The sequence below is a fragment of the Parus major genome, chromosome Z (genome assembly GCF_001522545.3).
Source record: "Parus major isolate Abel chromosome Z, Parus_major1.1, whole genome shotgun sequence".
NCBI lineage: Eukaryota > Metazoa > Chordata > Aves > Passeriformes > Paridae > Parus > Parus major.
Genome location: NC_031799.1, coordinates 60,546,162 through 60,573,422, shown reverse-complemented (window position 1 = coordinate 60,573,422; position 27,261 = coordinate 60,546,162). Strand labels below are relative to the sequence as shown.

General features: G+C 37.8%; 1 protein-coding gene across 7 annotated transcripts in view; it reads left to right on the top strand.

Moving 5' to 3' along the window:
* FAM172A (family with sequence similarity 172 member A) overlaps window positions 1-27,261 on the top strand; it is a 259,299-nt gene that overhangs the window by 172,601 nt on the left and 59,437 nt on the right. For 6 of the 7 annotated variants that reach the window (XM_015652648.1, XM_033520478.1, XM_015652647.2 and 3 more), the window contains 2 exons: window positions 14,990-15,106; window positions 18,195-18,279. In XM_015652648.1, coding sequence (XP_015508134.1) covers window positions 14,990-15,106; window positions 18,195-18,279 — 202 coding nt within the window. Of the gene's footprint in view, window positions 1-14,989; window positions 15,107-18,194; window positions 18,280-26,183; window positions 26,271-27,261 lie in introns of those variants that run through there. The other variant, XM_015652652.3, reaches the window with a different exon arrangement.

Sequence of the window (27,261 nt, the reverse complement as noted above, 5' to 3'; positions counted from 1 at the left end):
TTTGAAATCTTATTTTCTGTGTACTAATGGTCTATAAGCAGTGATATGCCAGAACTGCTATAATAGGATTTTCCTAGTCCTAGAAGGATTTTGCTTATGGCTATGAAAAGCTAATTTCAGATCCTCATGCACTTGCATTAATATTTGAGACATTAGCTGAGTGTAGTACAGCGAAGAAAAACATGAACACCACACTGTGGTGTAGCTAATTGTTTATTACCTCAAACCAAAGAAGCATCGGTAAAGTGCAGGCCACAGTGTCTGCAAAAAAAAAAGAGGTAGGAAACTGGCAGAGAAGGTCTCAGATTTCTTCTTGAGGGTCTTGAGAAAAGATCTGAGGAAGAAAAGGAGAAACAATAGCTTCACCATGTCCTAAAGGTGATACAAATGGGTCTTGGCGTACTTGGAAGATCCTGTTTGTTCATCAAAATACTGTTTGACAATCAAACTGCAGAATGTACCAAACCTTCCTGCTTCTGAGTGAGAAAACACTTCTTCTTGGTTGTATGATTTATGTATGAGAAACAAATGATTTAGATGCTTATATGCACCATACTTCAGTAATGTGTTTATATTCCGTGGAGTATTTGCTGACAAAAGGAGCATGTTATTCCTTCCTTTGCTACATCCCTACAGTAAGGGATCTGTTGACTCCACAGCTATGTAAAAACCTCTCATCAGCACCTATTTTAATCAGCAAGAACTTTACTATAAATCATTATCAAAAAAAAAGAGCATTGTGTTATGCCTTTATACCAATACATTTATTTTGAAATTAATAGGGAAAAATAATACAGAGCTTGTGCTTGAGATGGGCTAATAAGCGTGCCCATGAGACTCTCCTTTTCAAGCACTAAATGAAAGCTTTTGCATTGCTAACAGGCTACAAAAGTTGCTTAGGTAATAAGACTCCTTTTCTCTTATCAGTAAAAAAGAAAAGGGGAGGGATGGGATGGCTCAAGGGATTGGTAATCAGATTACAAAGTCTTTCACTTCTAGGTCACTGGTTCAAATCTGCCCCCTGTTTAGTAGTGACCAAAAGCTGTTCCCATCTGATGGCTTTTCAGTAGCCTTTGTGCAATTCGTGAATGATCTATATCCAATGCCTGGTGAAAATCACCCCTAGCCATTGCTTTGGGAGTCTCAACTCAAGCCCTTTAAGTAGGAATAAATGATCTGCTCATGCATTGAGGGGTTTGGTGGGTTTATTTTTCAGAATAATTTTAATAAGTTAGTAGAGCGGTGAAGCTGAATTTGCACTGTAGCAGCTGCTGTGGGCTACAGCTGCCACTGTCACTTCCCACTAGCATTGCTTCTTAAAAAGTTGTTACCAGCTTGGTTAAGGATTGGACTGATGTATCTTAATTTGAGCCACATGGTATCATTCCAATCTACTTTCATATTAGACTAGAATAGATAAAACCATAATTGAAAAAAGGAGAAGTAAAAGAAAATTAGTAAATTTGTTCATCATAGAGGAAATGTAGTTATTATAGTAAAATTGATTTTGATAGATAGAGTGTGAAAACATTTTTATTGACAGTTTTAGTGTTGCAGTAATGCTGTGGAAGTTGTGAGACTGCAACTTCAGTGGGTTCTCATGCTATATGCGACTTAGGCCACCATAGTGTGCTCAGATAAATGTTGGAATAACTTTATAAATTGGAAACAAGGGAAAACAGAAAACTTCCCAGTACCTGAAAAGAAGTCCTTTTGAGTGTGTGTTTTCTACTGCTGCCCCTTACTGGTGCTTGCTTTCTGGTAGTTGAATATTGGGTTTATATACTTGGCTCTTACCAGTGTTTTGAGGTGCTATTTTCCTTAAGGTAGGGGAATGTCAGAGGACAGTTGCTATAAAGGGAATGTAACTTCTGGTTCATTAATGTATGGACCTGAAGTGAGGACTCTCTGCTAGATGTACATTTCTGTGGAAATCGCTGTGACAGTTTAAAGGTGTGTTTATGTCCATGGGGATGCACACAACCCATTATAAAAGTATTACTTTTTCCTTAAAGTCAGCCAAAGTATTTCTTTTGAGACAGCAGCCATGTCACATATATGCTGCAGTAGATTTTTGCAGTAGATTTTCTTCCACAGAACAAGGTATTTTATCAAACCTAAATGATATTTCATCAATACAAGTCTCACTGAATCAAATTAATCACATCAGCCACCACCCTCATTACTCACATAAACTTCAGTTTGCTCGTAACACCTCAACCTGGAAAAATAAAATACATGTGCATGCTGAGCACAGCTTGATGGGTTCCATCAACTGGAATGCACATTTAGCACAGGGGCAGCACAGGTCTTTGCCCTCCCAGGAACACATCCTCAGATGTTGGGAGTGATCTGCCTAACATGCTTATAGCTTCACTCTGAAAACCTAAGCCAGAAGAGTGCTGATAAAATCTGTGTAGCACAACACATGTTCATGCCCATGTTTTGCACGAATGACTTGAGCGGGATTTACTGCTGCTACTTTCACACTTGGCTTTCAACTGCCAAGCTAGCTGGCCTGCAATGCAATGTCATCCACTCTGGAAACTCCAGCAATGGCAGGAAAAGAAAATCCCAGACAATGTATTTGTGATCCAAACCACAACATTCTCCCTAATAGTACATTGGTATTAGATGTCTCAGAGGTTTGTGGGCTCAGAGCAACTGGTATGGTATCCCAGAGGAAAGCACAGGCTGTCCCAGCTGCTGCAGGAGTATGTCTCCATGTCCTAGCACCAGGGTGTTTTGGTACTCATAGTGTTGGACTCAAGCTTACCTGCACCCTTTTCTCTGGCCCCACTTGCCAGAGAAGAAGAGGGAGAATGTAATCTGAGCTTAGCAGTACAGGAGATGTGGGCAAAACAACCTGCCAGTTTCACTGGTGCAGGAGCACAGGTTTGTAAGCTAAAGGGATTAATTTCAAAAGTTCACACAAAGGCAGGGGAGGTGGGGGAGGGAAATAATCTGCAAACACTGGCAGCACACCTTTGCTCCCTTTCCACAGGGAAGGCTGGTCTTGTTCAGGTGGTTAGGTCAGGGTACATTAGAAGTGGGCAGACCCATGATGGTTCAGCAGAATAAGGTTTGCCTATATTTCAAGGTGGTAGTGAGTTTAAATATTAGTTTAAAAAATAATTTGTTTAAACTGAGAAAACCTTCCAGCAAAGAATTTTTCCTAGTGTAGTGATGCTTCTTACGAAGTTTAAAAGGACCCATATAAGCATAAGTGCATGCCTATATATTGAATGTGATTTGGCACTGTATGTGTTTCTAAAGTTAAGAACTGATGCCCTCCATTGGTACAACCCCTCCCAAAGCATATAGAAGCCTTCAATTTTGTTGTCTCTCTGATGAATGGACTTACTTCTTTAAGTATTATAATGAGTGTGATGTCATCTAGGAGGGCAGACATGGATATTGAAGCTCCCAGGGATGGGAGCTGTGAACTGTATTTGGTGTCGTGGTCCAGTTACATGCTGACTTTCAACCAATTGTGTGATAAGCCATATTGCTCATCAGACCCCACTCTGCCTGTGTAAGCTAAGGTGGTGGTGGTACTGGTAGTGAAATAAAGAAATGCAAACTTACCCTGGTGTGTTTCTTCACTGAAGAGGGTATTGGAGGAAAATGGGCAGAAAGAAAGCTTGCAGTTGCTTTCTGGTTTATTGTTGCTTATGAACCTTATGAGATCAGAGGGTCATGGGGAGTATCTTGCTAGTGATGTGTAATGGTTTGGAAATAAACACCAGGGGTTGCTCCAGCTGCCTTTGATCTAACTAAATGGCTATTTTGTATATTCTATTTAACTTACTTTAAAATTAGTCAAAGAGCATACAGGAATGCTTCTCTGTGTGCTAGATGCTTAAACTTCCAACTGTGTGTTCAGGACCAAACAAAGGGAAAATGGTTCTCTTTCAAGGAGGTTATCATTTGATAAATGTATAATAAAAAGCAGACATGAAATGCTGTGGGAAAGAGGGACTTTCTACATGATCCCATAATTTTAACATTTTACTTCTTTATTGATGATAGCCTGAATATGTAGAATTCACTCAATATATTTTGCTTTCCATGATATCTCTGAAATAATTTATTTTTTTTTAAGTGGAACTTCCTATGTTGAAAATTATGAGCCCTTAGCTTACAAGGATGGGCAAGTAATTGAAGTCACAGCAAGCCTTTTTCGGAGTGCACTGCCCAGAAACTGTAGAGTGTGTGTAGAGCATGTGCAGAAAGCTCAGCAGATATTTTGCTTTAGAGCAGGGGTGTCTGATCTTCATGGTCTTGTGGCATCCCGATGAGTTCTCATGGTCACAGGACAAAGGCTGCCATTTCTTCAGGTCGTACTTGTTGGACCAGACTTTCACTATTGCAGCTCTGCCTGCACTGAGAGGGGAGGATTGCCCAGTGCTTTCCAAACCATCCCAGCTTGCCCACTGGTGTAGCCTGGTTTCAGGAGCCAGCCAGTGTGGCCTGGCTGGTACCTCCAGGAAAGTCTGAGTCTGGAAACATGAGTTAAATCCCAACAGGCAGAGTCCAATACAAAATTTTCAGGAAGACTTCTCCACTTCCTAACAACCTTGAAAGTAAACATGCACCATTCTTAACAAGCCAGTCCCTCTTCAAGGCTTGTGAATACAAGAGTTTAGGTTAGTTCACCAAAGAAGGGCTATGTGTGGTAAAGGAGTACCTCCCTACATGGGCAGCTGGGAATATTTGGTGCTTTTTTGCAGCATCCATTGTGCTCACACTTAGGTACAGCCCTCATTGTGCTAAGAAGTGGCACTTGTTTTTCTTCCGTTGACTCATCTCTACCTGGCATCACTTCTATGAGTGAGGTCATCAGTACTGGAGGGTGAAAATGTGGTGTTTAGTGAGCAGGCTTTTGCTGGGGGCAGTGCAGAGCATAGTAGACTGGAGCACTCCCCAAAAGTAAATTAGTGGGCAGGCTGATGACCAGGTGGTTGCAAGATCACTGAGCAGACCAGGAGGAGGAACATGCAAATATTTCATGGCAGTGAGACAGCATCCAAGACACCCACCACATTTCTACGTCCAGGGATGCTGAGCTGGAAATTGTACATTGCTGCAGTGCTGTGGCTCTCCAGATGGGATGGGAGAGCAGGTCTATGCCCCATGTCTTTGAAGGGTGTGGGGTCTGAGCTTCCTTTGCCAGTAAAGTTGTACCTGGTAGCTTCTGGCACAGAACATGGAACAGACATTTAATTATGAGTCTATTCTGTACTCTAAATTGGAAGATTTTATTCTGAATAATTTCTTTCATTTTTCTTATATTATGTAAAATTGTATTTTGTACAGTTATACATTCTTTGCTTCACAAACCCTTCAGCGTATGAAGTCTCTCCAAGGAGACTTGTTAGCTTTGCTGCTACTTTCCCATCTCATGAGTGGCTGGAAAACCTTGTTGGATATCTGATGGCATGTCCAATGTCTGATAAAGAGGGCTGATTAAAAAAATTCCATTATTTCTCCTGCTTTACTCTTTTTTTTTGGCTTTGAAAATGTCAGTCATATATTGGGATTGAAAATAGATGATGTCTAAGGTCCCTTCCAACCCAAACCATTCTATGATTCTAAGATACTGTGGTCTGCTTTGTGTAATTTGGGTTTCTAACACATAATTTTTTGGTGAAGGAGAATGTAAGTGGCAGCAGCATTTTAGTGGGAAAGTAAAGGGAAGCTGCTGCTCTTCTCTTTTGGCTGCGTGCAGCAGCAAAGCACAACTTGTCATTTGACAATGTGTCATATCACAAGGAGAGTTACCTCCAGAAGTCTGTGTGACCTCAGAAGTCTCACTTTACATATATTCTTGCTTCAGACACCTTGCCTGTGGAGAAACTTTTCTTTTCTTAAGGAAACTTAACTTTTTTAAGTTACTCAGAGATTATAAGAGTCAAAGCTGAGGCTTCAAAGGACAGGAAGAGTGAATGTTGTCTGATCCTCTGGCTGAAGTGGAAATCCAGCTATGTTTAAATAACAAGGATGTCAGACTTCATGTCCAGCTGTGAGGTGCTGAGCTGAATACTCAGTTTTTCTCATTTTCTGTTTGTTTTTTATTTTTTTAAAGTCTGGCTTCTTAATAAAAGAGAATGTATGGGTTGATATGTTTGTGGCATGTATGATAAAACCAGGGATATTTCCAAAATAAATGACCAGTCTTTCTTCAGACACAGCCAACATCTAGAAATCTGTGGAGGATTTGCCCTTCTTGATGTTAAATCAGTGCAGTTGTCTCTTTTTCTCTAGATATAAAATCTAAAGCATTAGATTTGCATAAAACTGCAGTGACAGTTTTCCATGTACCATTCAAACAGAGGCAATGAAGAAGTAATGCCATTTTACCCTGCTGTATTTGATACTTAACATGTAAAAACAATTATTTACTTGATGGTTTCACATTCATTTCACTAATATGATTGTTCACTTATACACTGAGTTCTGGATTTACACGTTTATTGAAACATGAGAAAATTACTTCCATAACTTACTCCAGGCCATGTTTTTCATTAGGTATGAACCATTACCTTTGTAATGGTATAATATCAAAACAAAATTCCAACCCCTCGTATCATTTCATTTTCAAGCCTTGTTTATTATTAGTTGTGTTACACACTGATTTTTAGGAGCAATTTATTTCAACTAATTTGTCATCTCAAAGATTTTAAGATCACTGTATTGTATTTAAATTTATCTGAGTAAGAAAAATTTCAAGAACCTGCTTATTCTGGCTCAAGGCTTTTCATTTTCGCCCTCATAATGCAAAAGAGGAGCCCAACAAGACAGGCTGAGAGTAAACAACTAATTTTATTCATCCATTTTATATGCATTCTGGGTTTTTAGATAGAGCAGAGCAGTTCCACTGTAATTTAGAAGATATTGAGTTCAAGCAAATACCTTAGGAAGAGATTTTTTTCCTGTGTACAAAGGATTTATTTCTTTCCAGCCCTGCTGCCTGATTGATCTGAAATCAGCCAAAGTAACTATCACCTGGTCGACAATCACCGAGACATTGACCAGGCTTGAAGCCTTGAGGCTGAAAACAGTGGCAGTTTCGAGCTGGACTGGGGAACAGTCACATCCCTCAGATGGGTGGACCAGATGGCTGAGGTTGTTAGCAGCATCAGCCGTCCAGCTTCTGTCTGCTGCCACCCTTCAGTGGAATCCATGCAAGCTGTGAGCTACTTCAGAGAATCTGACATGTGGCACCTGAAGGAGTCATCCTAACTCAGTCATCTGCACCCTGAGACCCTGCTCCTCCCTGAGACTGAAAAGTCCTCAAAGGCTTTTCTCTTGTAAGCTCCCTGATAGATATTGACAGCCTCTGTCAATAGCAAGAAAATTGGTGGGGTTTGAAAACTTACTACAGTTTGCTCACTGATAGGTCTAAGGCACCATGGTTTGATGGGGCACCTCTGATAAAATGTCAGCTGGGCTACACTGTTGGGTGTCAGCTGTGCACTGCTGCTCTTAAATGCTTCAGCTGTCTGTAATGGCTGCAAGATCAGGCTGAAAATCTGGCACCCAATCTACATTTATACAAGGAGATGTTCAAAATGATAGCTTGTGTTTTTACCATGCCCAGAGCTGACTAGGACTGTGAAAGTCATTGTGCAGGCTGAGCCCAGGATAGCAAGTCTGGGGTAAGAGGCTGAGGACACTCCCAATTTCAACCAGTGACTTCTCTGCTTCCTTGTCTATGTAGACCTTGACCTTTCTTGATACTACAATGCTTCAAGCTTTTGGTCATGGGTCTAGATGGTTCCTCTTAGCACTTAGCTATTATTTTGGTTTATAGTGTTGTGATTTGGTTTGCTTTGGACTTTATTTATTTTATATTCTATTTCAATGTAATTTCTTTAATGGTAATTATTTATTATTTTTTTTAATTTCATTTTACTTTATTATTTCATTTCAGCCTGGGCATGGCACTAGTGGACGTAGCTGTCCACTGCTTCAGAAATCCAAATAAAACAAGAGAAAACAAAGCTATGACCTGCAGTCAGTAAGATTTTACTGGCAAAGTGTGGCAAAATCCTTCACCATCACAGATAAGATAACTCCAGGGCAGGTTTTGCATAGTTATACTAATAGAGGACTGGCCTTGTTGGCTGAGTTCATGTCATTTGGAGAGCTGATGCAGCATCCTGCCAGAAAATCTCCTGCATCCCTATTTAAAGGATGCTGCTTACACAAACACATGGTAAAGTCAGAGCAGCAAAGGATGTGCTGTACCGGAGGTTTGGTGTGATCACATGCTCACACCATCTTGCACTGCCCAAATCCCAAATTAACTGTGAGTACAAATTGAAATAGTTTGGTGAACTATGTGATTTTGCGTGTATGATTTTCCTGGGGCTCATGTACTTGCAGTGCACATATGCAAAGTATCTTTAAACAAGCTAGCTTGAGTATCAGATGTTCCCCAGCATTAGTTGTGCCAAATACTGCACATGGTAGTTCTGGGCACTTTCTGGCAACTTAAACTGACCCTTGTTGAGCTTCACTTCCACAAGACCAGACTGTTTTTTATCTCATATTTTAGAGGCAATCCAACAGCTAGCTGCTGCTTTCAGCAACATAGGAATATTAACACTTATATTCATCAGGCTTCACATTCTGTACCTGAATAGGACATAGAAGCTGTTGACCCTTCAAAATTTGATTTTCTTGCCAATGAGATCTCCCCATTTTGAATCTCCAGTGTTGGGACAGCAGTCTTCAGCTGTCAGGAGGGAGTCCCAACTGGCTGACTCCAGGTAGACTCATCTGCTCCAAACCTCCTTTTCTGTTCATCACTGCGGTTCTTGCAGCAGTGCAAAGGTATCTCAGCAACCTTCATTGCTGAAATGTCTTGAGGTCCAGAGAAAAATGGATTCGCTTTTGCGTTAGTTGAATTTCTGATGGGAAGGAGCTTCAGCAAACCCTCTTGTCTAATGTACACTTCTTGCCTGCTAGGAAGTTATCTGCAGAATGCCAACATTTTGTGCTCCAGAGAGTCAAGGATGTCCCTGCCACCAGCTTGTTCTGGTTTGGTCTACCGTGGGCAAAGATGCAGCAGACTAATTCAAAGAGTTTTATCTCCGTGGTGCCATAGCAATTTGTGCTATGTGATGGGCTTTCTGTTGAACTACTGCACTTCATCCATGCTAAACAAATTGTTGGGAGATTTGTAATTGAGGTGAGCCAGCACTCCTACCCATAAGTCCTGCCACACCTAAACCACCTGTATTTGGGAAGTTGGTGTTCCCCCCATAATCACAGGTACTCAGAGACTTTCTTCATGTAAGCTCCCTGTTGTGACACACTAGGGTCAAGAGAACAGAATCACATTATTAAGTTTAAAGTTTTAATAAAGATGAAGCCTTCCCTACAAGAGAACCATGAGTTATCTTTGCACTGTTCAAAAATACACCAGCAGAATTCTGTGTACAGGTTTTTAGTTGTTGGGGTTTTTTACTGAGCTATGCATAAGGGAGATGACTTTTTAAATCTTGAGCTATTTTTGATTTAAATATTTTTCTACTCATGATTGATTTTATGAACTTGCAGCCCCAATGTTAGGTGGTAATTTCAGCAGAAGTTCTGCAAGAGAAATTGGTTTGCGTTGTGAACTTTGACAAGTCTTAGACTCCAGATGCTTTAAAGCAATATGTTCTAATATGTTCATGCATTATTACTACTGTTGCAGTGTGATTTATTACTGTAGAAAAATATCACAGTTGTAGATGTAACATCCAGTGGATCTTTGAACAAAATATCAGCAGGTATACTATGGTCATTCTCTAGTTGTATCTTTGAAGGTATTTTCTTTTGCTATTTAAAAACTGATGTGTATCAGGGGCTTTGTCTACTGCAAGTATGTTGCCCTGAAAACTCAGCTTCTGAGCTTGCTAACATAGTTTTCTAAGGACTTTCCCAGGAGAGTAACTGTAAACATAGATATGTGTACATTCTTTCTGATACACATCTTGTGATGGGCATCTCTCATGGCCAGTGCAGTGAGAAAGTGTTATCCTGACCATCCAATCCCTGGCCGTGGTCAAAAACCTATAAATCCTGGGAGGAAAAATAAACTCTGCTCTTCTTTTCACCACACCTCAACCTGTGTTCGCGTGCTCTATTCATCTTCAGTGGTAACACAAGTAGGGATTTTTCACATCTGCATATTCATTTAGGGAAGGTGATTGGTGTTCTTAATTGAAAATGAGAACTGGTAGAACTTTAGATTGTTTATTATTTTTGCTTTGTGCTGTTCGAGCATAGTTGCCCCGCAATTCTAATTCCTAATGAATATTGTATAAGGGCTTGGGAATCTAATTCCATTTCAAGACGTGCAGAAAACTGAGAGTATTTCAGAAATCCAGGAATTCTATTCAGGAATCAGTAAAAGGTTTTAGGAATGCCAGACCAACAAACTTGTACTACAGAATACAGAATTACATACTTCCTGATGAAGAGGAGTTTTTCGTAACTGAGAAGAGGCTCAAGTGCTGCCAGGCAGACAGACCAGTTAATTGGTTTGTATGAGACTGAGTGAAATGATGGTTGAAGAGGATGTTGGTTGACTGTAGACTGGTAACAAGCAAGTTTACAAGGAGAGCATATGAAATTACCAAAAAGGAATCCACCAGCCTTTCCAAAAGGGAGTAAAAATTGCCCTCTTACACACTACTGCTATCATGTGATTTGTTCACTCTTACCATCTACCACTGCATTTACAAGTATTTCAGTGTCCAGCTGATGCTGTTTTGATCCACCAGAATTTCTACTGAAAATTCATTCCACTTTTGGAAACCAGTGAGGACTTTTGGACAGGGGCTTCCAGTTGTTTTCTCTGTAAAGAATTCTGCTTGAAAATGCAAAAATGTCTTAAGAATCTCAAAGCAGTATGATTCAGCTAGATACAGAGAAGGACTTGCATCAAAATTATTTTGCTCCAAGTCAAATGCTTGTTGTCAACATGCCCACTGAAGCCCAGTGCATACCATGTAAACACCATGCCACTACTCTGGGGAAGATGAAAAAAGTAGCTGGAAGGTTTATTTCAAAACTTCAAGACAAATCACAATTTGGATGTGTTTTTAATTAATTTTAAAATCTATTTTTCCTTGTTCCTAATTACAAACAACTCAGAAGAGTAAATATTCCCTGAATATGAAGTAATGGTTTTTGATTAGATTGTATGAACCTGGATGAAAAAGAAAAGCCTGTAAAAATAAATAAATATTTAAACTTACTTTAACTTTTCTCAGAACTTTGATTTTTTACCTGTTTTAAATGTTAGAATAGGTATAAAGAGTATGGGATCAGTGTTTCTAGGATTTACTCCCACAGGCCATTTATCTAAAGTCTAATTGGTACTTTCATGGATTTTCATGTTGGCAAGATCAGACCTTTGAGTCCTCTTTTAACACACTGATGCTTTCATTTGACAGGAGTATTATGCTATAAAATACATACCAAAGGCATATTTTATCATCTATTCTGAGTACATGTGCATGCTAAATACGCTGCATATGTATTGTATATATGAAGCTACATTTTATTTACACACACTACAGATGATACAGGTATCAACCTTTTGACGATAACTGTGCAATATAAACTTAGAGATTAGCAGTAGAATACTTATTAAGCTGAGCAACAAATGAGTAATTATTATGTATGAATTTAAGTAATGAATTTTTAGGGATTTTCAAGTTCTTATTTACGTAACTGTTAGAGCCATGTACTTCTGCAACTAGAAAATTGACATTTTCCCTTCAAAGTGAAGGAACAAATTTTCATCCACTGGGATAAAGAGGACTTTCGAAAGGATGCTTGAATGCTTTCTAACGTGTTGCAAGGAAAACTGGCCTACGGCTTGCCATTCTAAAAGAATCAAATATATAGTGCTGGTATACAGTTAATAAGTTACAAAACCAAACTTTACTATGACTACAAAAAAGGAACACAAGAAAAAAGATAAAATGGAAATGCCTGAAGAGAGAAGATTATTAGGAAAGTGTAGAGGACCCAGAGTCATGAGTGATGCGGTAATACATGAGAGCCTGTTTATGTAATAGGGAAATGCCAGTTTACCTACTTCTGGTTGCAAGAAGGAGTGTAAGGGGGGAGAGTAAGCCATCCGGTGATAAGGTTCGCAGAGAGATGTCTTCCTGCAAAATCTAGTCAGCTAAAAATAATTTAAAATTTTTAAGTGGGCATTGAGCAGAAAATTAAGTAATTCCTAAGATGTGAAAACTTTGGAATTTACTAATGCAAAAAGATTTGCTTTTTGTTTGCTTCAGTAAAAAAAAAAATCATTATTCTTAAAAAAAGTGTCAATTTTTTTGATTTTTAGTAGGCTGTGGTCTATTAAATATCCTCAGTTTTAGTGTGTCCACCTCAAAATACTCTATAGGCTGCATGGAATAAAACAAGTCCTGGGAAATGCAAACCATGCATCCCATAGTATCCTTCCCTTGGAATCTAAAACAACTTCTGAGTTATATCAAATTTGAATGGTAGCTGGGTACTACATTTTGTTTAAAGTCAATCCATTTTACTTTTACAATTTCATTCCACTCATTTGATTTTTAAAATTTATCTTAATTCAGACATGGTTTTAGAAAAGAGGAGTATGTTCTAAATGTGAGCTATCAATCCACTGAATTGGAAGCATTTACTGAGTATTGAAGTGTCTGTGTCCAAAAGCACATAGACTTCTTGTATCTTCTTGCAGGGTAAATTATCATCCCTGATAAGAGAGTCTGCTGCTTGAACTTAACCTGGATCTGTTCCCCTTGATTATTATTATCAGTGAATGTCCCATTGTAGCAGGAAACTTGAGCTGCTCTGATAGAAGCAAGTGTCCTCAGTTTGACATGCTCTGTTGTGACATTTCTGTGTCACTGAAACATGGACATGTTAGACTTCTTGTTTAAGTGAAGGTTATACCCTTGATTCTTTCCCCACTTGATGTATTGTTTTTGTCTGCTTCTTTCTAAGTTGGCTCAGAAGGGCATGGATGCCTACCAAAACTTTTTTCTTCTGGGCTGGATGTTAAGAAATCTGTAAGTGAAGCTCAGTTAATCCCTTTGATCCCTCTTTGCTGCTGCATCCATGAGACCTTATCCTAACCCTAGCACTGTAGCTGAGTTATCAAAAAACATCACATTGTCAGCCTCAGTCACTTTGCTGATCTTTGTGAAGAGAATACGATTCTGCAGGCATCCACAAAGCTGAATGGCAAGCACCAGGAGCATGTTGGGTATTGCATATTATTTCCTATATATCATATATGATCTGAAAAGCAAAGACTGTATGTACTATATGAAGAAAGAGTAGAAAGAAATGGTGATCAATGGCTGCCAGTTCTTACATGTGCATAGGGAAATTGAGAATAGCAAACCTGAGCTAGGTCTGGAAAAGAAAAAGGGAACTGCACCTTTGTATTTTCTTGTGATTTGAAGAAAAAGGTGATGTTCTAAGATGAACTGGGTGGCTAGTTTTCGAAACAGAAACATGGGACACAGTAGCTTGAGAAAAAACTGCTTTTCCAAAGCAGAGCATATTTTTTATCTTTGCTGGTCATTAGAAGTGCTTCTGAATACCAGCCCTTCATGGAGGAAGTCATGCTGGAATACTCTGAGCTGGTGATGATTTGAAACTTCACCCAGCATGTAATAACTCTGAGTAATTGGTAGGTATGTGGGCTTCAGGGACAGTGATATTTTTGCACCTTTGCCAGTTTAATCACAGTGTTTTGTGGAAGACAGTGCAGCCAAATGAGTGCTAGAATGCACTGGAACAGGAATATTAGTGCATAAGGTGTGTTTAAAACACTTATTCAATGTACAGCAGGGTTTAAAGTGAATTAGGTGTGTGTGGCTGACAGGTCTTGTTTTTAGATACTGTCTCTTTCAAAAAACTTATCTTCTGGTAGGTTTTTGGGAGTCATTCTTATGGCAAGGACATGGAGAGTGGGTTCAGAGGTGCAGCCTGTGTACTGATAAGCAGTTACTAGAGCGTGAAGAAAGAATACCTGATTTTAGAAATGTGGTATGTGTTACATTTATACAAAGGGAAGCTTAAAAAACCATTAACTTTATTGCAGCATACACAGTGATAATGACACCAGTTCTGAAATGCTGGTTTTATAAGTATAATTTATTATGCTTTCTTTGATCCAGTGTTACAAATTAGGATCACTCATGTCAGGAGATTAAAACCTTTTTGTCTCTCTTTGATATCAAGCTATTCTTTCCCAGTACCTTTTATCTTGCATAGTAGTGCTGAATTCCACAACATCTTTGTCAGTTTGCTTGTGTTACTTGCAGCAATCATTTAATTTGTTTTAGAACTGATATTATTTAGTCATACTGTCATTTGCAGCAACAGAGGCTCTTTAATATTATAAAAATGTTGAGAGGCTTTGGTGTTAGCTGAGTAAGCATATGAATAAGAGAGAAGAGAGAAGAATTTTGGGACCATGGTGAGCGTGCAAGATAGCTAAATTGGATAGAAAAAGAAAAAACCTATACAAGTCAAAGTGAGATTGTACATCAGAAAAACTACAGCAATCTACTGAAAATTAGTAGATGATAGTCATGAGAACCTTACAGTGAACCACAGGTACCAGCTTCCCTGAAGAACTGAAATAGGAACTTGGAGAAGCTTGTAAAAGGTGTCCTCAGGGAATCTTCCATTTTTTCACTATGATACCTTTAATCCTAGAATTGTCAAGCCACATGGAAAATAATAGGACTGAATAGTTCAGTCAGTTAAAAGTTAGTATTATTTTTTTATCAAAAATATTAGGTGTTTCTCTTTTTTTGAACCTGTTAAGAATTGTATAAACTTTAAAACAAGTGAAGTCAAGTATTGAATCTGTATTGCTGTTTCTTTTTAAATTTAAGATCATTATCTCTGACTAAGCAGACTTTTCAATAAAAGGAATTAATTCAAATACAATCTTTTTTAACAGATGATTCAACGAGAGGCAGAAGTAAAGAATAGGGTAACTGCTGTGGCGTTGACAGACTCAGTTCACAATGTGTGGCATCAAGAAGTTGGGAAAACTATTCGAGAGTGGATGCGAGAGGTAAGGCCTTTTCTTAAAAATAATTTTGAGTATATACATCTGTATATGGCTGAATAAGCATGTCTGGGTGTGAAAGACAGCATAATACAGAAGAGTGGAAATCATGTATCCATACCAGCCACAAAAATAACCAAGATTAAAACCAGCTAGCAGTCAAAATACTAAGCACGAAGTCCAGTGTTTCTTCATGATGCTCAGCAAAATAGAGACGTGCCAAGGCAGCCCATGCAGTGCCTGATAACCTCCAGCAAAGTCCTGGGTGCACCCTGTGCTGCTGGTTTGATCTGGCAGTGGTGGAAAATCCCCTTTAAGCTCTTCTTGACTCAGTTTGATGATTTGCACAACTGGCAAAATATCCTTTCTCTCAGCAGCTTTTTGATATGTAATTACTCCTGTAGCACTCGGAAGCTCTTATACTTAGGTATGGGATTGCTGAGAATTTAAAAATCACGTTTTTAGAGTGAGACCAGCTAAACTACTGTTTATGAGTGTCTCCCTCACCACATCAAGCTCATCTCTGTTTTCTGCATTCCCATGGCAGAACACTTAAAACAATAGGTGCACAAAGTGAATTTAAACTAGTCACATCCCGAACTTTTGTGATACTTGACTTTTTCTCATGAATTTAGTGAAACTTAGTGTATACAGTGCCTATTCCTGACTTAACCTTAAAGTTTTATAGGCCACACTGGTGGGAACACCTGGGATGCAGCCTGACAGCTCTGACTTAAGAGTTAAAAATATAAAGAATGGTAACCCTTACAGGCTCTGTCAGAGAAATCCCCATTTTCTTTATGGGAAATCAAAACCTTAAAATATGTGCTATGTAGTAAAACTGAAATTTTAAATCCTGTAATTTGAATCTGACAACTCCATTTTTCTTTAAGCATTTAGTCTGAATAAGAAAAGTGCATTACCTTTAATTTCATTTGCAGAAAGTAGATGTTAAAGAATAAGTTAAATGATTAATGGCCTAAAAAGTGGATGGAGTGTCATAACTTACATTAGCATTAAAAATCTCCTATAAGAAAGAAGAATTTTACATATGTGAAATGTGGCTGAGTGGTATTAAGACTAGCATATCACCTGGATATCTCTTACTTTAATCAGGTTTAAGGCTAGTGGTAAAATGAATAATAATTAAAATATACACCTAATCGCTGCCTGTCTGTAGGGCTAATTGCTGTCATTGAAAGAATGAATTGTTAAAATAAAGTAATTCTTCATTGGAGCTATCTCTCCTGTATCACTGGTGGCCTATTTTTAGTACCTATAGATGTCATGATTTTTGAATTTATTAGGAGCTGTGATGAATGATAAAACAAATCATCCATTTACATATCTTGACACTGCTTTCGAGAATACTTATTTCTTACAGGCAAGTGTCACATTGTATATAAAAGCTAGTTAATTGTGTGCTAATCTTCTGTATTATCTCCAGCTCTCTGATGTAGTGTTCTATCAGTAGTTAATATTAATTTTACTTATTTCAAATGATTGTAATACTTCATAAAAATTCTACTTCTTTTGTAATTTCTACCACCTTACATTTGCAATTTCACATTCAGCTGTTAATTAAAATTACACATGCAAATCATAAAATTATAATGCTTTACTACTCTAAACCTTAAAACCTTCATGAAATACTTCCATTTTAACAATGTTTTACTAAATATGTTATATTACTGGATAGTGTGTTTGTTTTTTTCTTTTTCCATTGAGTTCAATAGTTTCATTGATCTAGTGTTTCTTACAAAAATCTGCCATGCTTTGTGAACTTCACTTTCTAATCTCATACAGCAACCCTTCCTTTATGTTGTCCCTGCTCTCCCTGGTCCCAGAACAGTAGGGTTGCCTTGACAAATCTATTCAAAAGCCATTCCTCGCCCTTTATTGGTGGGGACTGAAGTCTTTGAAATTCTCTCCTCACTGCAACACAGCTGACATCTTCTTCCAGACGGAATGAATTAAGGAAATACAATAAGATACTTGATCTACCAGTCAAGGATCTTTCCACAGTGAGGATAGACTCCACGGTGCACAACTAGGGCAGCAAGCATCTACAAATACACAATACATGCTGTTTACCAGAAGAGAATTCGTCCATTTTTACTATCATGAACTAATGGTATTATTTTTTTAGAAATCTGTCTGAAAATTGATTGGGTCTTTCCAAAAAGTTGTGGGGTTTTTTTACCTTTTCCACTTAAATAAGTTAATCTGGTTGTCAGAAAGGAAAAACTCAGATTTTTAATAGAGCAGGCAATGTAGATCTTGTTCAGCTGGTAATCTTATTAAAAATGTAGTTGCTTTATAATTAAATCTTCAGTTCAGTAGATTTGGTGTTGTTTCATCATATTTTATTGAAAGCATTTTATTTAATACTTCAATTTATAGACTACTATGAATAGATAGCATTTGTAGCAAAACATTTAGAAAATTCATGGTAAATTCATCCTACTCAGAGGTTCAGGAATGAAAGGTAAATGCAAAGGCTTCCTGAATATAATTCCCCAGAATTTGCCTTCTTTTAATGTTCACATATATTCATCTCAGCTGTATTTCCAATTATTTGAATATTAATCTGCTATCTTGATGGTTCCTGTTTAGTTAAAATATGTTGTTTCATATTTTCCCAGATGTTCTTTCCACAGTGTTCACCCATCAAAACACCCTGAAAAATTCTGATTTCTTACTGTTAGCAAACAAATAGGCTCAGTGTTCATAGAAGCACCTGTTTATATTAACACCAGCTCAGAAAATCTTAAAACCTGGAGTGTGTAGTTCAGGCACTAGTTGGTCCAAGCACCTACTGAAATCCACTGGCACTCAAAGTAGCACTTAAAAAACTTAATACTTAAGCACATTACAAATCTGCTGAATGTTCTTACTTACTTAGTATGAAATTACAGTATTTCATCATCAGTAAGTGTCATTTAGTGTAGTGTAGTGTCCAGTTGTTATTGTGATTGCTGTATGAATTAGCTTGAGTATTTTGATGTGATCATTGTCTTCACTTACAACATCTGTATTTATTTTTGCTCTGAGTTTTTTGATTATACCAAGAATTGCCTGCCTGCTCTTACAGAACTGCTGTAACTGGGTATCCAGCTCCGAGCCCCTGGACACATCAGTGGAGTCCATGCTGCCAGACTGTCCCCGTGTCTCTGCAGGTACACCCGTTTGTTTGCAATAAACCAGTGTACATGTTTATGCCCAGGAGCAGCTTGTTAATTTAAAAATGCATTTGGTTCCGATGGTATTTTAACCCTTCTACAGCAAGATGTGACTGGAAGTGTATGGCTGATGCTATTTTATGTAGCTACTCTTAATTTTTATTTTTTTTCCTTTGTTGGACTTGAGATCTCTTGTCTACTTGTTGATTGAACTTTTCTAGTCTTCCTTTCTGTTTAAGTAATTAGTGGCATTATATGTAGGAGTCTAAGAAAAATAATAGTGATATAGCAAGAAATGGGAAATTTATCATAGGTCCTTGAATAAATATCTTAACTCTATGTAGGCAATAATGTTTTAAAGAAGTACATTAATGAAAGTTACAATTAAAATAAATGAGCCACTTTCCGGAATGCTGATCAGTGGAAGTCTAGTTTACATAGCAAGTGATTTGCAGCATCAAGGAATGTTGATGTGAGTTTTCTGTTGTTTTGCATATACTCAGCTATGCTTTTTGATTATTGAATCATAAATCACAAGAAGCACGTGAAATAATACAGAGACTTTAGTTAAATGTATAATAATTCCAGAAAATAGATGTAGTCATCAATGTTCAAGGAAAATCTCCAATCTCTGTAGGAAAGTAGTCTAAAATACATAAAGCAGTTACTGAACTTTCATGCTTGATTATCAGGTTTCCTAAAAGCTGTAGGTAGCGTATTTCTGTAGAATACAAAACCCAAGTTCAAAGGAAGACACAGCTTATACAATATTAATTTAAAAGCTGAAACAATATTTGACCTTGCTCTTTGGGATGCAGTTGTTCATTTGGCAAGTTAGTTTCGTATCTGTCTGCATTTGTGAGGTTGTTAGTGAGACCTAACCTTGCAGATGGAACTGAGTTTACTACAGTATATTTATAGCACTACTTTGAGAGCTCACAACAACCAGAGATTTTAATTACATTTCTGCTATGTTTGGGATCTCACCATGCAGATCCTCCGCTCTGTAGTGACACATGCAATAGAACTAACATTGTTCTTTCATGCTTTGGAAAACAATATATTAGTAAAATTTTCATAGATTCAACATTCATTTAGCAACCTTTTACTCTTATAAGGGAGATTACTGCAGTTTAATAGAAAAATATTGTTCAGGAGTGGAATTCTTTAAAAGAAGATACACTTCCAATCTATGATGTCTCTGTTGCTCTTGTGAAAGAGTGCATGTTATAGTGGCCATTTTAGTCAGGTAAATAAGGGCTTGGATAGCACCTGGTCAGTATTTACTGTCCACTGGCCAACACTGAAAGTCGTCCATTAAAGTATCTTTTCCCTTTCTTTTTATTCACCTAAAAGGTATTCTATAAAAGAAATCCTAGATGTTACTTAAAAATTAGAGTGATGCTTCATTAAAGCTGTAAATAATAAGTCTTGATTTTACATTTCTGTTGAAGACAGGTCACAGTGGCCTTAATGTTTCTGTATGACTTAATGAATTACCAAGCTGCACTGAAGTTGTAGAAGAATTAGTTTAAATGGGGTAGGATTCCTGCCAGTAAAAGTTGGGTGTTTGTTTTTAGTGCATACATTGAGATAAATTGAGATCACTAATATTTTAGATGTTCTCAATAGAGATTTTTGGTAATGATTTAATGTAAGATAACAATTTCCAGTTCATTGTAATATAAATATAGTTTAAAATAGTATAACTTCAAGTGACTGCTCCTGAATTATCAGTTTGCTCACATGGTTTTGCTTATATTTCTTGTAATCATCTCAACTGTAAGACATTTACAAAAAAACAAGCAAATAATTTGTACAGTGTCCTTATATGAGCAACGGTATAAACCTGCATTAGGGTAATATGTAATAAATTTATTAAATATTACTAGATGTAGAAGCATTATTGTTTAATGTGAGAGATTTTATTTCATTCTTTTGAGAATTGCGGTACTGAAAGAGCCCACTCTCAAATCCTGGCAGCATTGCCCTTGGTATTTCAATGAATGACAATGAGAGCAATCAGAACAATGACACATCTTTTAAAATAAACCTTTTGCAGTAGAAATACTTCTATGGTTGGAAGCCCATCTTTTATCACTGTTTGCACTAAAAATAAGTTCAGAAATAACTGCCTCATGGTCACGTCTCTTCAGCCAGCTTTTCTAAAAAGGGTTTGATATTCAGCCATTCAGTACACTGAGTTTTACAGGCAATCATAGTTGGTGAGCAGTTTCTACTGCAATTATCTCACAGTCTCTTGCTTGCTTTTCCCTTAAAATCACTAGAGACAAAATAAATTATCAACAAACTGGAAAAATTACTTGTATTTCCAGATAGAGTTGTTAAAGCTTTTGATTAAAGAATTATTAAAGAATTAAAATGTTTGCAATCATTTATTCACATTTTATTACAAAAAGGAATTAATATACTTTAATAATTAAAACTGTTTTTCAAAAAAAAAAAAAATTAAATTTTTTAATACAGAAAAATCCATTGTTCTTTCTTGTGGCAAAAGGTACTTTGTGGGTCCCACTTCAGGGTCTTTCATCCATGTCTCAAGGATTTGGTTGCATGGTGGCAGCATAGTTTAATATCTTGTGCCATCTTGCTGGTGGCATGGACAATGAATTTGAGTGCACCCTCAGCAAGTTTGTCAACAGCACCAAGCTGTGTGTTGCAGCCGGCACACTGGTAAGAAGGAATGTCACTCAGAGGGATTTTGAGAAGTGAGCCTGCAGAAGAGAAATGGACCCCATGAAATTCCGCAAGCTTAAGTCAACATGGGTCAGGGCCATCCCAAGCACAAGTACAGCCTGTGTAGGCAGTCAATTGACAGCAGCTCTGAGAAGAATGATTCACAGCTGTTGGTTGACAAAAAACTCAACATGGCCTGCCAGTGTGTGTTTCCAGCCCAGAAAGACAACTATATCCTGGGTTGTATCAAAAGCATGACCAGCAAGTCAAGGTGGTTGGTTCTTCCCCTCTGGTCTACTGTGGTGAGACCCCGTCTGGATATCTGCATCCAGCTCTGAGGGGCTCAGCACAAAATAGTTGTTCCACTGGAGCAAGTCCAAAGGAGCCACAAAGATGCTCAGAGGGGTGGAGCTCCATTCTCATGAAAACAGAGTGAGAGTTGTTCAGCTGGGAGAAGAGAATGCTCTGGGGGACCTTGGAGCACCTTCCAGTATCTAAAGGTGCTACAAGAGAGCTGGTGAGGGACTTTGGACAAGGGCATGGAGTGATAGGCTTCAAACTGACCGAGGGCAGGTTTAGATGAGCAAAGACAGGAAAGAAACACTTTGCTTTGAGGGTGGTGAGGCACTGGGACAGGTTTCCCAGAGAAATTGTGGATTATATATCCCTGCAAGTGTTCAAAACAAAGTTGAATGCAGTTTTTTGAAAGTTTGCACAGATTCCCCTGACAGGGGATTTGGAACTTCTAAAATTTCTATCTCTTACACTCTTTACTTTCAGCTGTAATTAAGGATCTCTGTTAGACTTGAGGTTATCTTCTGTCTCAGTCTTAACCTACCTCCTAATGGAATCAAATCAAGATACATGTATTCTCTCTCAGAGGAGATGGATCCATCTCCCATCTAAGACATAAGATAATGTAGGGTGGAGAAAGATAAGACTTCAGAGAGGTCTGCACATTAAAGGTCTTCACATAAAATGGAGTAGGGTTGGGAGTATTTCTGTTTAGGAGACTGGAGATAGCTTGGGATTTGACAGAGACAATGGAATAGTAATGCAAGTTGCACAGCATTACTGCTAACTGTAGTTGTAGTTCATGCTGTGTCTGTGAGACCTGACAACATTTCTCCTAGTTCTCCTAGTTCTGGAGCAGGGAGTTCAGAAGTCATCTTATTGGAGCAGCTAGTGGGCAAGAATGGCTGAAAATAGGGATGCAAGAAAGCAGATCCACGGATCTGTGTTCATCTCTGATGCTGTTTAGGATCACTTTGAAATCACTTTGATTTCAGGATACTGACTTGAACTTCACCCCAGGAAAGCTATTGTGGTAAATTTTGCCAGGTAAACATGGCCTTTGGTTTCTTGACTACTGTTTGTATTCCTTAGCCCACGTTTCTGCCCTTGAAAGCTTGTTATTTAGGAGACACAATTAAACTTCTCCGTATTTTGCCAAAGTGGGTATGCACCAACACTCATTTAAAATAGTCAAGTGAACATGTTATAACATTACTAAAATGAATTGCCTAATCAAATCTTTTTAAAGCCTTCATAGTTGGCCCCCAAATGGCTAGTTATTCTGTTAACATTTGCAGCCAATGAAGCTAAAACATTGTGAAATAAGGAGATTGTAACTTAGAAGACAATGGAATGAAACACTGGAATAAAGAAAGCTTCTATTCACAGAAGAGCCTAAACTTGAATATATGTCTATGTAATAAGAGAAAAACTGCAAGAATTAATTCATACAGCTGAATAAAGTAGCTTCAGTCTGGTAGAAGAAAAGCAAATGCAGTTTTGGAGGACAGGTATGACATGTGCTGATGGTACTTTTGAGTGACTCTTCAGATAGTATTTTCTGGTACTAAAAATCAAGACTGAATTCTGTATTATATATCAAACATTTAATTTCACTTAGATAAGCCAAGCACAACTTTTTTGTGTGTGTTTTGTTTTGTTTTTTGCTTTGAAATTAGAAAATATCATTAATATGATGTCGTTCACTGACAGACCAGGTGTGCAGCCTTTGTAGGCCCCACCCAAAAGTGCATTGACTGATCAGGTAGTGCTCTTGTTGTAAAGCTTGTGTTGATACTTGGGAATCAATGAATTACCCATTGGATTATGGCAGTGGTAATTTCTGTTGGCTTTGCCTAACAGGTGACTCCTGCCCTATGTTTTACAAGTTCAGTTGTGTATTTCCACAGAAAAACCTGTCTATCTGCAGATGTACCCCATGCTGAGCAGTTCCTGGGGTTCAGACAGGAGGCTCTCCAGTGAGGTCAAATGGACTCTCCAACACCACAGGGTCTGTGTGCAGGGGTAATTGCATTAGTGAGGCTTGTGACAGCTGTAGGGAAGGACTGACTTATTTCTTCCTGCTTTTTTTCTTCAGCTGTATTTGCACCACACTACAGTTCCACTCATACACATTTATGTATCTTGCTCATGAAAAACAAGGCAGAAGGAACCATAAACTATATTAAGTGCTGAGACAATATCTGGCTCATACTCTTAGCAGCTTTTAGACCAGTGTACTAATGTTTGGTTTTGGGTTTTTTTTTTAACACTTTAATCAGTTTAATGAGGACAGTTCTGGGCTATTTTCTGATATTAGTGTTTCATGATCAGGGATAGGTGCCCAGCAGTATTAAGAAATAGGAAAAAACCATGCACTTTTTAAAATAAAGTAATTAAGCAATTTTTCCATTCTGTTAAAAACATTATTTCTGCATTCACTAGTCATTCATGGGTATTAATATTACATTAAGCAGTGTTTACTGTAAAGCTCTTTGCATTTTATGTCTTCATGTCCATGGAGTTCTGTCAATAAAAACTTTGGGTTTCAGGAGAAAAGACAAAATGCTGAAGCTTTTTTGTCAATATGGCAGGTTCCTGTGTCTAGCTGCATGTTAATTTAAGATACTTGCAAGATTAATACACCAGTGGAGGAGTGCAGGAATCTGCAGTGTGAAGTTTGCTTCATCACCCATTCTCATGTTAACATTTTCATCTGCTGCTAAAACTGGTCCTGCACTTTTATTTCTGCTGCTGTACTTTGTCTGTCAGGGACTAGAAATTACGGTAACTTTGAAGCTGACTGTCTTAGCCACAGCTCTGGCAGTTGCTGAACTAAGTCCTGCTTTAACTTACATCTTAGCATGGAAGTAAGTAGCTTTTTCCCTATTCCTGATTCTTCAACGGAGCTCTGCTTTTATGCTCCTGCTCAGCCTCAGGTGTTGCAGATAGCTTTTCATTTCATGTGTAAACCTAGCTGGATGTGAGCTTCTATGTTGTGTTTAGAGTAGCTTAGTTCTACAGTGCTTTGGAAAGGACAAAGTCTATAGAGACCTGTTGAATAATATTGTAGATTCTGTTCTGGAGTGCCAAAGACTCAAAAGCGAACATGAAAATGTGAATTGAAAGCATTGACTTGAATTGCCAGATATTGCTTGTGTCAGAGAGTTCAATAACACTCATTCATTTACTTCAGACAGTACTGATAACAGAGAAACAGTTTCATCAAAAATTATTCTTGTACTCAAACATATCTATATATCATTTCAATTTTTCAGACTAGAGTGAACTAGTTTGTTGTTGTCCCTGAGGCTGTCTTTGTGGTAATAATGAATAATTTAAAGTATTACAGTTAGATATTTCCTATTAAGTGTTTGACAACTATTAGACTGCTGTGGCTGTTGCTTCTGATGCTACTCAATGTATCACTACTATCTCAGTGCTTTACACAGCCTTATCTGTCTGCACAATGGCAGGTCTTACTCCACTGCAAACTTTCCTAGAGCTCAACATCTGAAAGAAGGTATTCCCTGAGAGATGTCCTCCAAAATTCAATAGAAAAATCTTTATTTGTATTGACATAAAATACAAAAGAGTTTTCACATATCAGCTTTCATTTTCTTCATTAGAATCCAGATCCAGATTTGGATTTAGATTTGGATTTGCTAGAATTTTCAAAAAGTTCTGTTTCAGTGGAAAACTTTCCTTTTTTCACAAAAGTGTATAGTTTAGGCTGGGAAGGATATTTAGATAACTTACTGTTCTCTTTTAGATACAGGTCTTTAAGTTTTGACCAGATATTATACTGGAATTTAAAACTTTAATTTGGTGAAAATGTGTTTTCCAGTAAGCCATTCAGCCCATTCCTCAGTCATTCAAGAGGTGGGGAATCCACTGCTGCCTTCCCTTTGTAATCTGCAAACTGTTAAGATGATTGGCTCATTTCTGTTTTGGCTTTGTTTTTGTCTGATCTCAGGTTCGAAACATCAGTTATTGTTGTGTTTTTTCTACACTAACTTAAAGAGCTGTTCAGTACATTAGCATTTTCTCCCTGTGAATTACACACGGCCATTTAGTCAACACCATTTTCTTTTGAGACATAATAGATTGAGTTCTTTAAGTCCCAGTGCAAGTTATATCTCCAGGTTTCAAATGCTTTCAGACGTTTCTCTGTAGCATCTGCAGTCATTCAACTTTGAGAGAGACCTGTTTACATCTTACTAATGTAATATCTATTTGCTACTTGTAATATATATTTGCTGCTTGATTTTCTCCCATTTCATTAGGCAATAGTTACATTTGACCCTTTTATCATCCAACTGCAAGGAGTCAGTTTAGGAAGAACTTGCCCTTTCTAGATCTGCTGCTTTTCATCTCAGTTTTAAACTAGTGTTGGAAAACATTGCAGGTAGCTTAAAAAAAAACAAACAAAAAAACCCAAATAAATACACTAGCATAAAAAAAAAAGTAAGAAGGCCATCACCTTTCTTCTTAATAACAGTCCCATCCATCTTCACATTTTCACAAGTTTTGCCAGCAGAGAATTTTTATATATTTCATGTATGGTTGAATAGCCATAGGACACTCCAGCAATAACATCTTCATTCAATAATAGTTTCTCCTCAATAGCTGCATTTGCTGATTACTTAGTCTGCAGGTCCTTAGAAATATGGTATAATACTGACTTTCAACCCTTTCTCGTGAGTAAACAGTTCTAGAGTTGTTCTATTTGTCCCCTTGTAAATTTATGAAACATGGACCAATTTCTGCCTAAGTTGAAGTTTTAGATAAGTTATGAAGTTGTTATTAAGTTTCTCCAACTTTCGTGGTAATAGTTTACAGTGTAGAAGAAGAAACGAGGAATATATCTTCCTAGTAAAAGGAAAACATTTTAATGTCTCTCTTGAAAGACAAGGGGGAGTAACTCACATGCTGGACACAGTACCTGGAATCAAACAGCTGGAAAAGCAGCAGTTATCACCAGTCAACCAGAACAGGTAAGGGCTCCAGTATAATGACAGTCCAGAAGTTTCATGGGAAGCCTGAGAAGAGCAAAATTTAGTTCCTGGAAGCAAAAGGGAGGTAAAGCACTTTCTAAAAATGCTTGGCAAAGTTGACATAATTTTTCCTCCTGCTCAGAATGTTCTTGGGGAATAAATCAATCACTTGACAAAAAAAAAAAAAAGAGTATACTGTATTTTCCCATAAGTTCTTATCTGCTAAACATGCTAATTCATCGAAGTGTGAAACTGAGTTTATTTGTTTAGGAGTTACTTTTCCAGTAAGTTGCTTTGGCTTGAATTAATCACATTTTTTTACCTTAATTTCTCATTAGTAGATTCCAATATCACAGCATTGATAGGATGATCCCAGCTCAAAGGGATGTTTAGAATGTATTAACCTCATCCCCCCGCACAGAGCAGGAGCAAATGTTCTTATATTACTTCCTGACAGGTGCTCATGTTCTCAGTTCTTTCCTTTGTGTTGTGCAATGACACATCCTCTCTGGGCAGTCTCTTCCAAACTTCCAGTTTTAGTTACCCATTCTTCCTTGGTGTCAGGGACAGCTGAGTAAGCAACAGTCACCCTCAAAAAAGAGACTTGTTCTTCATGCCCATAGTACTTGCAGTAGGAATTTAGGGACCTGTTACATTTGTCCTTTATTTGTCTTGAGATTTATGTAAGGCTATTTATACAAATAGTTTTCTCTGAAATTTTGGGTTAGTATTTTTCCATCTTCTATACCTTCTCTGCTATTTTGTGCATTATTTTAAATGAACATTCAGAGCCAATTGGCTAATTTATTACCCTTGAGTCCAAGCTCGTCAAGCCTCCCAATTTAGAAATATTCATCCATGAGAAGATATTGATAAGCAACAAAGAAGAATGTACTTCATCAAATACCTAATCTTCCTTCCTTCCTTCCTTCCTTCCTTCCTTCCTTCCTTCCTTCCTTCCTTCCTTCCTTCCTTCCTTCCTTCCTTCCTT